The sequence below is a fragment of the Rhinolophus hipposideros genome (assembly GCF_964194185.1).
Source record: "Rhinolophus hipposideros genome assembly, chromosome: 8".
NCBI lineage: Eukaryota > Metazoa > Chordata > Mammalia > Chiroptera > Rhinolophidae > Rhinolophus > Rhinolophus hipposideros.
In genome coordinates this window covers 28,098,594-28,110,856 of record NC_138054.1, presented here as the reverse complement: position 1 = coordinate 28,110,856, position 12,263 = coordinate 28,098,594, and the positions used below count along the sequence as shown (strand labels likewise).

Sequence of the window (12,263 nt, the reverse complement as noted above, 5' to 3'; positions counted from 1 at the left end):
TACTGATTGTGGGGTCTTGGATGAGTAACTTAACTTCCTCTTTAATTTTCCTCATTTGGAAAAGCGTGGAACCTACCTTTTTTGTCAGGATTGGAAATGAGGTATATAAAGTATGTGTCAAAAATTCCTGGCCCACAATACCATGTTTTCCTGAAAATAAGACCAGGTTGTATAGTAAGTTGTGCTCCAAGAGACGCATTAGGGCTTATGTTCAGGGGATGTCCTCCTGAAAAATCACGCTAGGGCTTATTTTCTGGTTAGCTCTTATTTTCGGGGAACCATGGTAGCTAGCTGCTCAGGAGAGCACAGTAGGCACGTTAGAATGATAGAAATACAAGCTTGAGCTCTGGAGCCAGGCTGCCTGGGTTTGAATCTTGACTCTACTTTTTCTTCAGCTGTGTGACCTTGGGCTAGTAACTTTACCTCTCTGGGTCTCAATTTCCTTATCATGGAAATGTGTGTGTGGCGGGGTGGATGGCAGTACTACATCATAGGTTTATTGGGCAGGAAAAATAAGTTAATATGTGTAAAGAGCTTTGGAACATTTATTAATATGTAGGGCTTAATAAAGGTTCATTATTATTTTAATTGCTATTCCTTTAAGCTTTTAGAGACACCTGCATCCTTTTGAAGTTGTATCTTAAAATCAGGGAGAGACAGTTTCCCATATGTAGAACACATCCGTCAGCGCTGTCACATCAGCTGTTTTCAGCAGGTGTCCATTGTCCTGGCTTTGTAACCAACTCTCGCGATACGTCCTCAGAGCCCTCAAAAGGAATTACTTTGTTTATATTATTAAGTTTGGCTGCTTTGCTATAAAATAGGAATTCTTAGTGCTTGAGTTCCCTAAGTAGTATTTATGAATTCCCTAAGGAACATGAGGAGGAAGAATTATTTGGAGCAAATTGGGAAAGCATGGAGAAATTAGAACTCACCTTTGTAACCCCACTTACCACTTCTCTACAGAATAATTGCAGGAGGCTGTGGTTTTGTGCAGATGAAGCTCTGGGCACCAATATTTCAATCTGATTACTTCTTTTCTTCATTGGCAATTTGGTTAATGCTCTCCCCCCTTAATATATAGTGATAATGTGCTACATGCAGGCCATACAAAGGGGTACAAAGAAGGGTCCCCACACCCAAGGAGTATGAACAAGAAGCTTGACAAAGATTTAACTCATTCACTAATTACAACAAGAATCCAAACGTGATGACTACTATTAGGGTAACATGAAGGAAACAGGATTCTGACTAAGCTTAGGAGGAGGTTAAAAAAGAGGTAACTGGTAATAAACCTTTAAGAATGGCAAAGGAGGAGGTGAAACAATAGAAGCAGAGAGAACAAGGATGAGTAAAAGCATAGAAATGTCAAAATACATGGCTTGTGTGTGGAACAGCAGATGGTTCTGTGTGGTTGGAGCAGAAGGTATGTAGGTGGAGGGTTAGGAGAGGAGGAACAAAGGTTTCTGGGTCCTCAGGGAGTCCACTCCGGGAGTCTTCTCAGGTTATAGGGAATGGGATGGGGGCACTTCTCTGACCACGCCCCCAGGGTCAGGTCCTAGGTGTCAGCTCTCATTTCTTCCTTCTCCCTGAAGTCTTCTCTTGGCTTTAGCCCATTCATCCTTTTGACCTGTGCACTTCAAAAGCCCTATTCTCTTCTTTTTTCCAAAGGACCTTGCTAGTCTTGCATTTACTAACCTGCTACCTATTATGAAATATATGGAAGACAAAATGGCATAAGAATTTGTACAAAACATTGGCTTCTCAGGGTAAAACAAACTGGGAACAGGCAGGGTCACCTGGCTAGACTCTGGGGGAGGAGGTGGGTAGGAAAGAGATAACAGTGAATTAAGAAAATTATGTTTGGCACAGAGTGGGTGCTCAATCAGTATCTGTTTAATAAATGAATTAGGGGACAGCTTGATTGACTCGTAGGTATTATGAGGTGTCTCTGGAGAATGGCCACCTGCCTCTGTAAAAAACACTTTCTATTTGGGAAACAGGAAGGAAGAGGAAAAGTGACCTGTGTATTTTGGCTCTCCGTGCATTTGTGCCAAGGCCAGATTTCTTCTGGAGTTAGAAATTCTTTGTCTGGCAGCTCTCTCTTTTAGGGTAGAAAGGGTTTTGTGTGTGTGTGTGTGTGTGTGTGTACATGACACACAAATACAAACAGTGACCCAATGTTTATTTCCTTCCAGTCATGTCAAGACTGAAAGACTTCAGGTTACAAATTCATTCCTTTGCCAGAGGTAAATTAGGGGAGAGGGCAGAAAATAATATGAAAAAAAAAGTTAAAGATGTCAGGAAGAGCTCAGTTTTCCTTGTACACATATGCACTTGGCACTCAGGAAAAAAAGAAGACTTGATTCAAACCTCAAAGAGCGTTTAGTGTGGAGAGACATAAAGCCAAGCAAGTATGTAGTACAGTGGAGATAATGTCGTTAGATTGGTGCAAAAGTAATTGCGGTTCTTGCAATTATTTTTCACCTTTTCAACTGCAATTACTTTTGCACCAACCTAATATAATAGCGGTTAGTCCAGGGAACTCAGAGGAAGGGCTTTTAATAGACCCCAGGGCCTTGCTACTCCAAGTGTGGTTCAACCACCACCAGCAGCCTCTCCTGGAAACTTGTGACAAATGCAGACTCTCTGGCTCCAGCCCAGCCTGACTGTGAAGCTGTGTTTTAATGAGATTTCTAGTTGAATCATATGCACATTAATACTTGAGAAATACTGGCCTGGGGACAGGGATGGGATCTGAGAACATTTCTTAGAGGAAGTAAATCCTGGGTTGTGTTTTGAGGATGAGTAGGGTTAGACAGATAATGGTCCAAACAGAGGGAACAACATAAGCGAAAGTTCAGTGGCATGAAAAAGCATAGGAGTGATTTGGAAAATGCAAGTAGCTTAAATTGCAGATCAAAAGGGAGAATATGGGAGTGAGGATGAGGGCGAAATGTACGGAGATGGCTGATCAGGCAGTGCAATGCCCAGATTGTGCTGGGTGAGCTCTAGATAAGAAGCTTTGCTTCGATGTAATCCATGATAGAGACACATGATGACATGTTCAGATTTGCGTTTCGATCACTATAGCCCCGAGGAGCCTAAGAACGTTAAAGTCAAAGGGCAGAGAAATTAATCAGGCTGCTATGGTAATAGTTCTGGAAAGAAATGAGTCTAACTCAGGTAGTGGCAGTGGGGATGCAGAAAAAGGGGCAAGTTTAAGAAATTTTAGGAGGTAATAAACAGATGAAAGACTTTAATATGGATTGGAGGTGGGAGGGTAGAGGACAGCTGAGTCCTGACTGGATGAGTTGCAGGCTTCTCGCTGGGATTAGTGGGTGATTACTCATGATGAAAGAGAAAAGGAGGATGAGCAGGTTTGAGGAGGGGAATTATGAGTTCAGTTTTCAACACGTTCAGCTCAGGTGAACAGAAAACAAGACAGAAATAGACTCATACATAGAAAACAAACTGATGGTTGCCAGAGAGGAGGGAGGTTGGGGAACTGGGTGGAAAAGGTGAAGGGATTGAGCAGTACAAATAGGTAGTTACAAAATAGTCACCGGGATATAAAGTACAGCATAGAGAATATAGTCAACAATGTTGCAACAACTATGTATAATGACAATTAGACTAATAGGGGGATCACTGAATAAATTCTTGTAACCACTATGCTGCACACCTGAAACAAATATAAAATGATACTGAATGTCAACTGTAACTGAAAAAAACATGAATAATTTTTAAAAAGAAAGAAAACAGGTGTAGGAGAAAAAAAGAAAACAAGAAAAGGATGGAGAACTCAGTGAGTCAATCAGGGTGCAGGAGGAAAGTGATCAGGAGGAAACAATGCCCTGCCCAGATTTCAGGCTACAGTAATACACATAGTATATACATCTGTGAGTTTTTCTCCGGTGGTATTTCCAGAGGCTGCCTTCTTGGAACTTGGTTCCAGCATTTGGTTGAACTCCAAACCCTGTAGAAGAGCAAATGATTTGATTTATTGGTTCCTATCCTGTAATCAATTCATTGTTGACACCATTTGCTTTATGGAAAAAAAAAAGAAAAAAATTTTTTTGACTTGGAGTTCAGGCTGCTCCGGGGTCAGAATGTCCAAATAGCTGGTTTTTTTCCATATTGCCCTGTGGGGAACTTTGCCTGCTGTCCCTGACACTATTTCCAGTGGCAATTATACCATGCCAATATGTGTGTGTTTGCATGTGGTCTTCCTTCAAGTTCTGGTTACGGCCACAAATCTTCCCTGTTTGTGCACTTTTACGCTTTTATTTTGCACCTTAAAATTCAGAGCTTGTCATAGTCTCTCTCGAATCATTCCCATAATTGTTTCCTATTTTATCAACCTCTTCTCCTCTGCTCACAGAGTTCCATAAAACTTCACGGACTTCTGCGTCTCCACGCCAGAAACTCCGAGTATTTTAACATTTTCTGATTAGCCAATAAAAAGCTGACGGTCGGCACGTGGTTTATTAGTCCGGGCAGGAGTGAGGTATTCCATCCAGATCCCTTCGCTCTTGCCAGGATCAAACATGGCGGGCTGCAGCCTGCTCTTCCAGAACACCTAGCTCGCTCTCCTGCGACTCCAGTCACGTTTGGGCGCTCCTTCTTTTCCCTTCCTTCCCCATCGCGGCTACTAGACGGTAGGCACCTGGGAGCGTGACCGCGGACCTGCTTCCCGCCCCCACTCGAGGGCCCGCCCTCTCGTCCGCGTCAGCCAATCGCAGGCTGCGCTACGGCGGCTGGCAGCTCGGGCCGGCCCCACCCCCCAATCTCGCTGTGACCTGCGGCTCCCCGGCCGGTAAGCGCCGCTCTCGGTGGTGCGCGTTGGTCGTGTGGAAACGCGGTTCGCGGACGCTCGCCGCCGGCCACTTCGCAGCCCAGCGCCGCGGAGGCCTCCGCCATGGACTTCGAGGACGGTAAGCGCTGCCCCTGGCTGGTTGCCGCAGTGGGCGGGCGGCGGGGTGGCCTGCGCTGGGGGTCTGTTTACCGTCTCAAGATGGCCGTGTGGGCTTTGTTCTGCGGGCCCAGCAGCCGCCCGCCGCGGGCCCAGGGCCGGGAGTCCGCCTCCTTGCGGACCCGCGCGCCGCGATCCCGCCCGCCCGGCGCCCGCTGTCCCCGGGACCTGGGAGTTCCGGGCGGGCCTCGGGGGTGGGGGAAGGACGCGCCCGCGGCGCCACGGCCTCGGGCTCGGGCTCGGGCTCGGGCTCCGGACTCGCCCCGGCCCCGGTGCGTGGAACCTGCCCCGGCGCCTCCAACTTCGCGGTCTCGGGCCGAGGGGCGAGTGGGGCCTCCTCCGGCGCGGCTCGCCTTCGCCCCACCGGGCAGCGACCCAGGTCGGCGTTCAGGAAATCCTCGACCTCGGGCACGGTTTTCAGAGGCTTGTTCTCGGGGATGTGATAGTTCCCGGTGACTTAGCTGAAGACGAGTTTAAAGGGCGACGTAAGGGATAAGGGTAGGTGGATATCTATCCAGAAGGGAGAGTCAGACATTTCTGGGATGGTCACCCACCACGATGCCTGTCCGTTCATCCCTAGTCCGAAATCCCTCTGAGTCAAAGCATTGTTCTCTGGGTTGTGTACGGATGGGACTACACGTCCCATTAGTTAGTCCGAATTCTGGCACGGCCTCCCGTGCGTGCCCTTCCAGTTCAGACCTGGCCACAGCCGCTTGGGTTGCATTTACTGATGGAACACATGGTATTTCAGCAACCGGTGTCTTCCCGCCGTCTCTCGTACCGGTTCTTCAAACCATTTCACTGCGCTCACCAAGTAAACTGAATTTGGCCTTTTTACCTTGTCTTCAGATCTTGCCCAAGTTTGATAGAAATTGGTATCAGGATCAAATGAGTGTATAATGAGAGCATGTAGGGAACCGGGAAAGGGGTTCGTCCTGGGGAACCGGGCATTTCCAGATAAAAACAGTGCGCTAACTAGTTGTAAGCCTCGAACCCAACAAATGCATTTTAGCATTGAATGTGCTGTGGTCTCAGCATGTGAGTGATAGATACTACGTGATCCTTGGGTCTTTATTGGATTTCATGCCGCCAAGTTAAAGCTGCCAAATTTAAGTTTATGAAAGTAGACTTGGAATAACGCCTTTGTGGATCCTTTAATAAGTTACTTTGAAATAGGAAGGTCAGCTCTTAACAGTAGCACACTCTGGTTGTTTCAGTTGGACTTGGACTTATTTTGATATATAGATGCTTTTAAACTATGAATATTTGAAGTGCCAGGGTTGGGAGCTAAATTTAAAAATACGGTGTTTTTATGTCAAAGTTTGATGACAGTACCAACACCCAAAGAACAGCAGAAGCTACCAAGGTGGGGGTTGGGGAACAATGAGAGTGGTCCCCTCCCCCCACAAGGGAGTCCATTTTCTGTATAGAATTAAAAAACAGTAAAAAAAACTTTGTATATTTGCTTTTTATTATCACCATATACCTACAATTCTAAAGAGTGTCAGTGATAAAATTCTAAACAACGTCAATGGTAAAATACTCCCTCATGCCGGTTCCTCACCCCATCACTATATTTGGTGGATGGAATTTACTAACAATATATCTGAATCTAATCTTGTGTAGTGTAGCTGGATTCTGTAGTATCCAAATGACCGTTCTATTAAATTCCTTTCACTATTTATTAGTAAAATTAACTAAAGGATTTAACAATTGCTAAGTTAGCTTTGACAGGGAAATTGCCAATAAAGTTTTCAGTTATGCTGCCTCATCCTGGATAGATACAGCGGCACACACACATACATATATGCATTTCTCTCATAAGATTCTGAAATCTTTAGAGAGCAAATTAAGTGGTAAAAGAAATATTGACTGAAAAAATTATATTACATGGAATGAATTCTCAGATGTCCTTGCATTTACGTTATTTGATACATAATTTAATCTGTCTGTCTTCCCTTTTGTTACTTTGTATAAATCAGTACTGGATCCTCTCTTTTGGCTGTTTTTATGTGTCAGGTGTTATAAACTAATTTTTACATTACCATAATTTTGATGATAAACCTGCCATTTGGGTAGAGAGTAAGGAGGAAGAGATATGTTTTCCCATATGAAATATTTGTAATTATTTATACCCTATTTTTACAGATAATTGAGTTAATGACATTTAAAAAATTGTATTTGTTTTAAATAGATGGGTGCATAGTTTCAGATTGTTGCTGGTATTGCACTAATTCTTTTCTGTTAAATATGTCTTCATAGATTACACACACTCTGCTTGCCGGAATACTTATCAGGGTTTTAATGGTGAGTATCCGTTTTCATTTGCTCTTAAATATATGAAAGGAATGCATTTCATTTTTCTTCATTCACATAAACTACCAATGTAAAGAGCCAGTTCTGCCTTGTTTCAGTCGTTATTTTGTCTCTTGATGTATCACTTGTTGGGATTAATGTTTTCATACCATATATAGTATTTGAATTAGGGAATTTGGGATCAGAAAAAGTTATGGCTATTCATATTAGCTTGACTCTTTGTTTTATTTGAATTATGATTCCTTTAATTTATTCCAAAAGGCCCTGACTACATTCTGAGTGATGAGTTACAAGAAACTGGATGAGGTATTTTTGTTGAATTAGAAGCTTTGGTATTGAGTAATGTAGATCAAGTGGATTATTGGTTTGGTTCTGTATTGCTTCTGTTGGAATGCATTGACCTTGTTGAGGTCGTTTGTTCAATGTGTTAGTATATAAAGAGCTGCCTAGAGGAGCACACAAGAAGCCTGATTATTTATTAACATAAGCATGACATTAGAATTGTGACTACAAAGCTAGATAAAATCTTGAGAGATATGCAGAATACAGTTGGATGTCATTTTGATAGCTATTAAACTTAAGGCTCTGCCAGACAGGATGATAACACAAAAAAGAACATGGAACAATTTAAAGAGATTAAAAAAGCATTATATGAAGGCCTCCAGGGAGTAGAATTAAAATTCTGATTGTCAGAGAAATAGAAAAATTCAGTTGTACAGAATATAATATATTCACAAAATAAAACTGAAGCAAATGTACAGCTGAATAAAGAAGATTATACCATTTAATGGGAATAATTACTATCCAGTTAATTTCTATTTATCAGCTCTAAGAATTTAGAGAACCTTTGAGTTTGATGTGGGCTAGAAAAGTCTCAACATACAGGGAGTAGTCAGTATGTATTGAGTACTGAAGAATATATTTTTGAGCTGGAGAGTGACATAATAAAATTACCAAAAAAAGTTTAATTGGCATCCACATGTAGGTTAGATAGAAAACTGAAGAATTATATAGAAAGCCATTTCATAAATGTAGGTATAAGGATTTTAAGACACTTAACTTGGGAGATAACAGTAGTGATTTAAAAAATATTAAGACATTTCTAGAGGAAATTAGCAGATCTTGAAGGCTGACTAGTAGTAGAAAATTGAGAGAGATGAATAAAAATAAATCCAGGATCCTAAACTAGAGGACTAGTGCTTTTACCAGACAGAGAGATTGGGAAGGGTAGAAGGCCATGATCTCTAGTAGGATTTACTAGAGAGTTGGATTTAATGTCTAAATACAGGACTCCAAAATGCAGAATCATATGGGCCAGAAATTGTTTTCTTAATGTACAGTATTGCAAAAAAAAACTTCAGACATTTCTATCACTAATGCTAGGATTTTTATTTTTTCTTTTAACTTGAGGTCCAACAGGGATTCTCATCTGAGGGTGATTATTAGAATTCCTGGGGAGCTCTTTCAGAGTATATCTGTTCAGGTCATGCTCTAGTCCTTTTGAATCTTAATTGTAAGGCAAGTGGTCCCTGACGGTGTATGAGAAAATCCTCTGAATGGTTTTGGAATGCACCTTTGATTAAAGCCCACTGCTTGACTACACTTTGAGATCAAACACTTTGTTGTCTACATTTTATAAGTGAGGAACTTAATTTCAGGAATATAATTTAACTTCATTCATCAAATTTTTTTTGAATGATTGCTTTGTATCAGCTATTGTTCTAGGAGGTGGCAACATAGCAGTGACAAACTGGACAGATATTCCTGCCCTTGTGGAGCTTGCAGTCTAGTGGGGTGAAATAGACAATAAACAAGGTAAAGAAGGAACGTACATTGTATATAAGGTGGTAGTTGCTAGGGAGAAAAATAATGCAGGGGAGAGTGACCTGTGTGTGTCGGGGGCGGGGGTGAGAGAGAGAGAGAGAATTTTAAAGAGAGTAGCTGGTGAAAGACTCGCTGAGAAGGTGACATTTGAGTGTAGATTTAAGGGAGGTGAGAATGCAAGTCATGAGACTATCTAGAGGAACAACGCTATAGACTTGAGGAAATAAAAGTTGTGTAGTTATCAAGTGAAGCCAACAATACAATTAATCATGAGCATTATATTTTCCAGTGACTAAAATGAAGTACAAGGCATTGGAAAACATGATACAGATTTCCTCCAAAGCATTTCTTGGAAGAAAGTTGTATTTCCAGTGTCTCCATGTTTCCTTCTTGCTTCATAATACGTATCTCTTGTATCAGCAGACACACAGTAAAAGCAGAGAGAGCATTTCAGATAGAGAGGAAGCAGGAACAAAGGTAGGGCTTAATGAATTGTCCTTCAGAGAGACATAAGAAGACTGGCTTGACCAAAACAGATGATTTTTGACTAGCAGCCTTAAGACAAGGTCAGAGTGGTGAGGTGTAGCCAGAAGGCATTGAAAATCAAAGACAATTTGCTTATCTCTATGAAGCAATAGAAAGTGAAGACATGAAAGGAGGGAGTGAGCAATGCAGATACAGGGGAAGAGCATTCCAGGCGGGGGAGCAGCAAGTGCAAAAATGGTGTATGCCTGTTGTATTCTAGAAACAACAAGAGGCCTAGTATAGCTGGAGTCAGTGAAGTAAACAAGGGGGATAGTGGATGAAGTTAAGAGGTGATGGGGCGGATCGTATCGGACAGGGTTTCTCAACTTCGGCATTGTTGACATTTTGGACTAGATAATTCTTTGTTGTGGGTGTTGTCTTGTACCTTACAGGGTATAATTAGCATCCTTTGCCTCTCTGTGCTAGATGGGAGTGGCACCTGCCCTTTAGTTGTGACAACCAAAAATGTTCTTAGATGCTGCCAAATGTACCCTAGGGGGCAAAATTGCTCCTGGTTAAGAACCACTAGTATAGGGCCTTGTAGATTATTTTAAGGATTTGGCTTTATTTGGAATAAGATGGGAAAACGTTGGAAAGTACTGAGTATTGAACATGTTTTGAACAACTGACATTTTATCATAATTATTCTGGCTGTTTTCCTCAGAATAAACACTAGGGGGGCAAAAGTGGAAGCAGAAAAACCAGTTAGGTGGCTGTTGCAATGATCTGGGTGAGAGATGCTGGTGGCCTGCTCCAGGCTGCTAGTAGTATGGAGGTGGTGACAGGTAGTCTCATTCAAGACTTAGTATCACACAACTTATTAGTTATTTTCATCATAAGTCAGTTGTTTTTTTCGTGCTACTTTACAGCTACTTCTTTGTGATTTAATTGTAAATGAATTTGAATATTTTTTGAGTTTATAGTTTATAAGACAGGGTGATCGAAGTGAACAGATTTGATTTAAATATTAGGTCAGATTTATTTTTGAGTCAATTGGTTTCTCATTTAATATTAATACTAAAGACATAATGTGACATTCTTAGTTTTATTTTTAAAGTTAATTTTAAATTCATTTGATAACCTGGAAGAATATTTTTATATAAAAACAATCATCTTACAGACTCTTTAGCCCTGCAGTCACGCTGATTATATACAATACAAAGACATTGCCTCTTTTTCTTTTTAATTAACTGAATAATAACAGTGTTATGAACAATAAACCAAATCATTGCTATGTAAGAGTAGCTTTGTTAATTTTTGAGTACTCCACAGTAGGTACAAAGTGAGTATTCAATAAATACTAGTAATTTATAACTCCTTATGAAATAAAAAAAGAAAAAAAATTAAAGGATTTAGTATCTAAAGGCCACCTCTGTTAACTCAATAGAAACAAGCAGAAATAACAAAATAAAAGATTTTTGATTTGTATACCTGACGGAATCTATGAACCTAACTCTAAGATTATTTTAAACATGAGGCCTTAGAGGAAAGATTTTTATTTTGAAAACTTAATTTTAATCTTATAATTGTCCTCTATATGAGAGATATGAGCATAAATTACACTTAATACTTAATTCTAAAGAAAAATATGAGGTGTGATTAAAAAATACAGTGAATGTTTAAATAAAAAAAAGTTGCTACAGTAAAAGACACATTGCCATTAATCCCTCTCAAAATATTGCCCCTTGCTTTGAACACTTACCCCATAGTTCTTGTCACTTTCTGAAACAGTTCTGGAAGTCCTGTGTCATGAGTGTCTTTAGTTGTGCTGTTGTGGCTGCCTTGATGTCCTGAATCAGTTAAAAACATTTACCTTTCATGGTCATTTTGACTTTGGGAAAGAGCCAGAAGTCTCACAGTGCCAGATCTGGCGAATAAGGTCGATGAGGACACACCGTAATGTTTTTATTTGACGGAAATTGTTGTACCAGAAGCGATGTGTGATATGGAGCCTTTGGGTTGTGATCACAAAATACGGTGACTACTGCTGCTGCTCAGTGCCATCCAGTGGAAAGGCAGGGGTCTTCAATATGGGAAGTGGCATGTCGAACCTTAGTAACAGTGTGTGACAAGTTTCATCTTGTACAGTGCAGTCAGTTGGGTGTGAGCTACGGTTGAGAGAAGGTGAGTTTTAAAGCGTGCCGTAAATCATCCATCATGACAACGCTCCAAGTCACACATCACTTCTGATATACAGAAATTTCTGTCAAATAAAAACATTATGGTGTGTCCTCATCCACCTTATTCACTGGATCTGGCCCATGCGACTTCTGGCTCTTTCCCAAAGTCAAAATGATTCAGGACATTGAGGCAGCCACGACAGCGCAACTAAAGACACTCAGGAAAGAGGACTTTCAGAACTGCTTCACAAAGTGGCAAGAATGATGGGATAAGTGTGTTTGAAGTGAGGGGGAATATTTTGAGGGGGATTAATGGCAATGTATCTTCTACTGTAATAAATATTTTTTATTTAAACATTCACCGTATTGTTTGATCACACCTCATAATTGACTATTTCATTAGTCTAGAATTGTGTTGTCTAATATGGTAGCTATTAGCCATATGTGACTATTGAGCCCTTGCAATGTGGATAGGCTGAATTGTATTGTGCTGTAAATATAAA

The 12,263-nt window shown here is 41.1% G+C and overlaps 1 protein-coding gene across 1 annotated transcript in view; it reads left to right on the top strand.

Annotated features, from left to right (window-relative positions):
* Positions 1-4,799: 4,799 nt before the first annotated feature.
* Positions 4,800-12,263, top strand: part of ZNF326 (zinc finger protein 326) — a 40,905-nt gene continuing 33,441 nt past the window's right edge. Inside the window, exons 1-2 of the mRNA XM_081054999.1 lie at positions 4,800-4,937; positions 7,238-7,282. Coding sequence (XP_080911125.1) covers positions 4,922-4,937; positions 7,238-7,282 — 61 coding nt within the window. The 5' untranslated portion in view covers positions 4,800-4,921. The remainder of the gene's footprint in view (positions 4,938-7,237; positions 7,283-12,263) is intronic.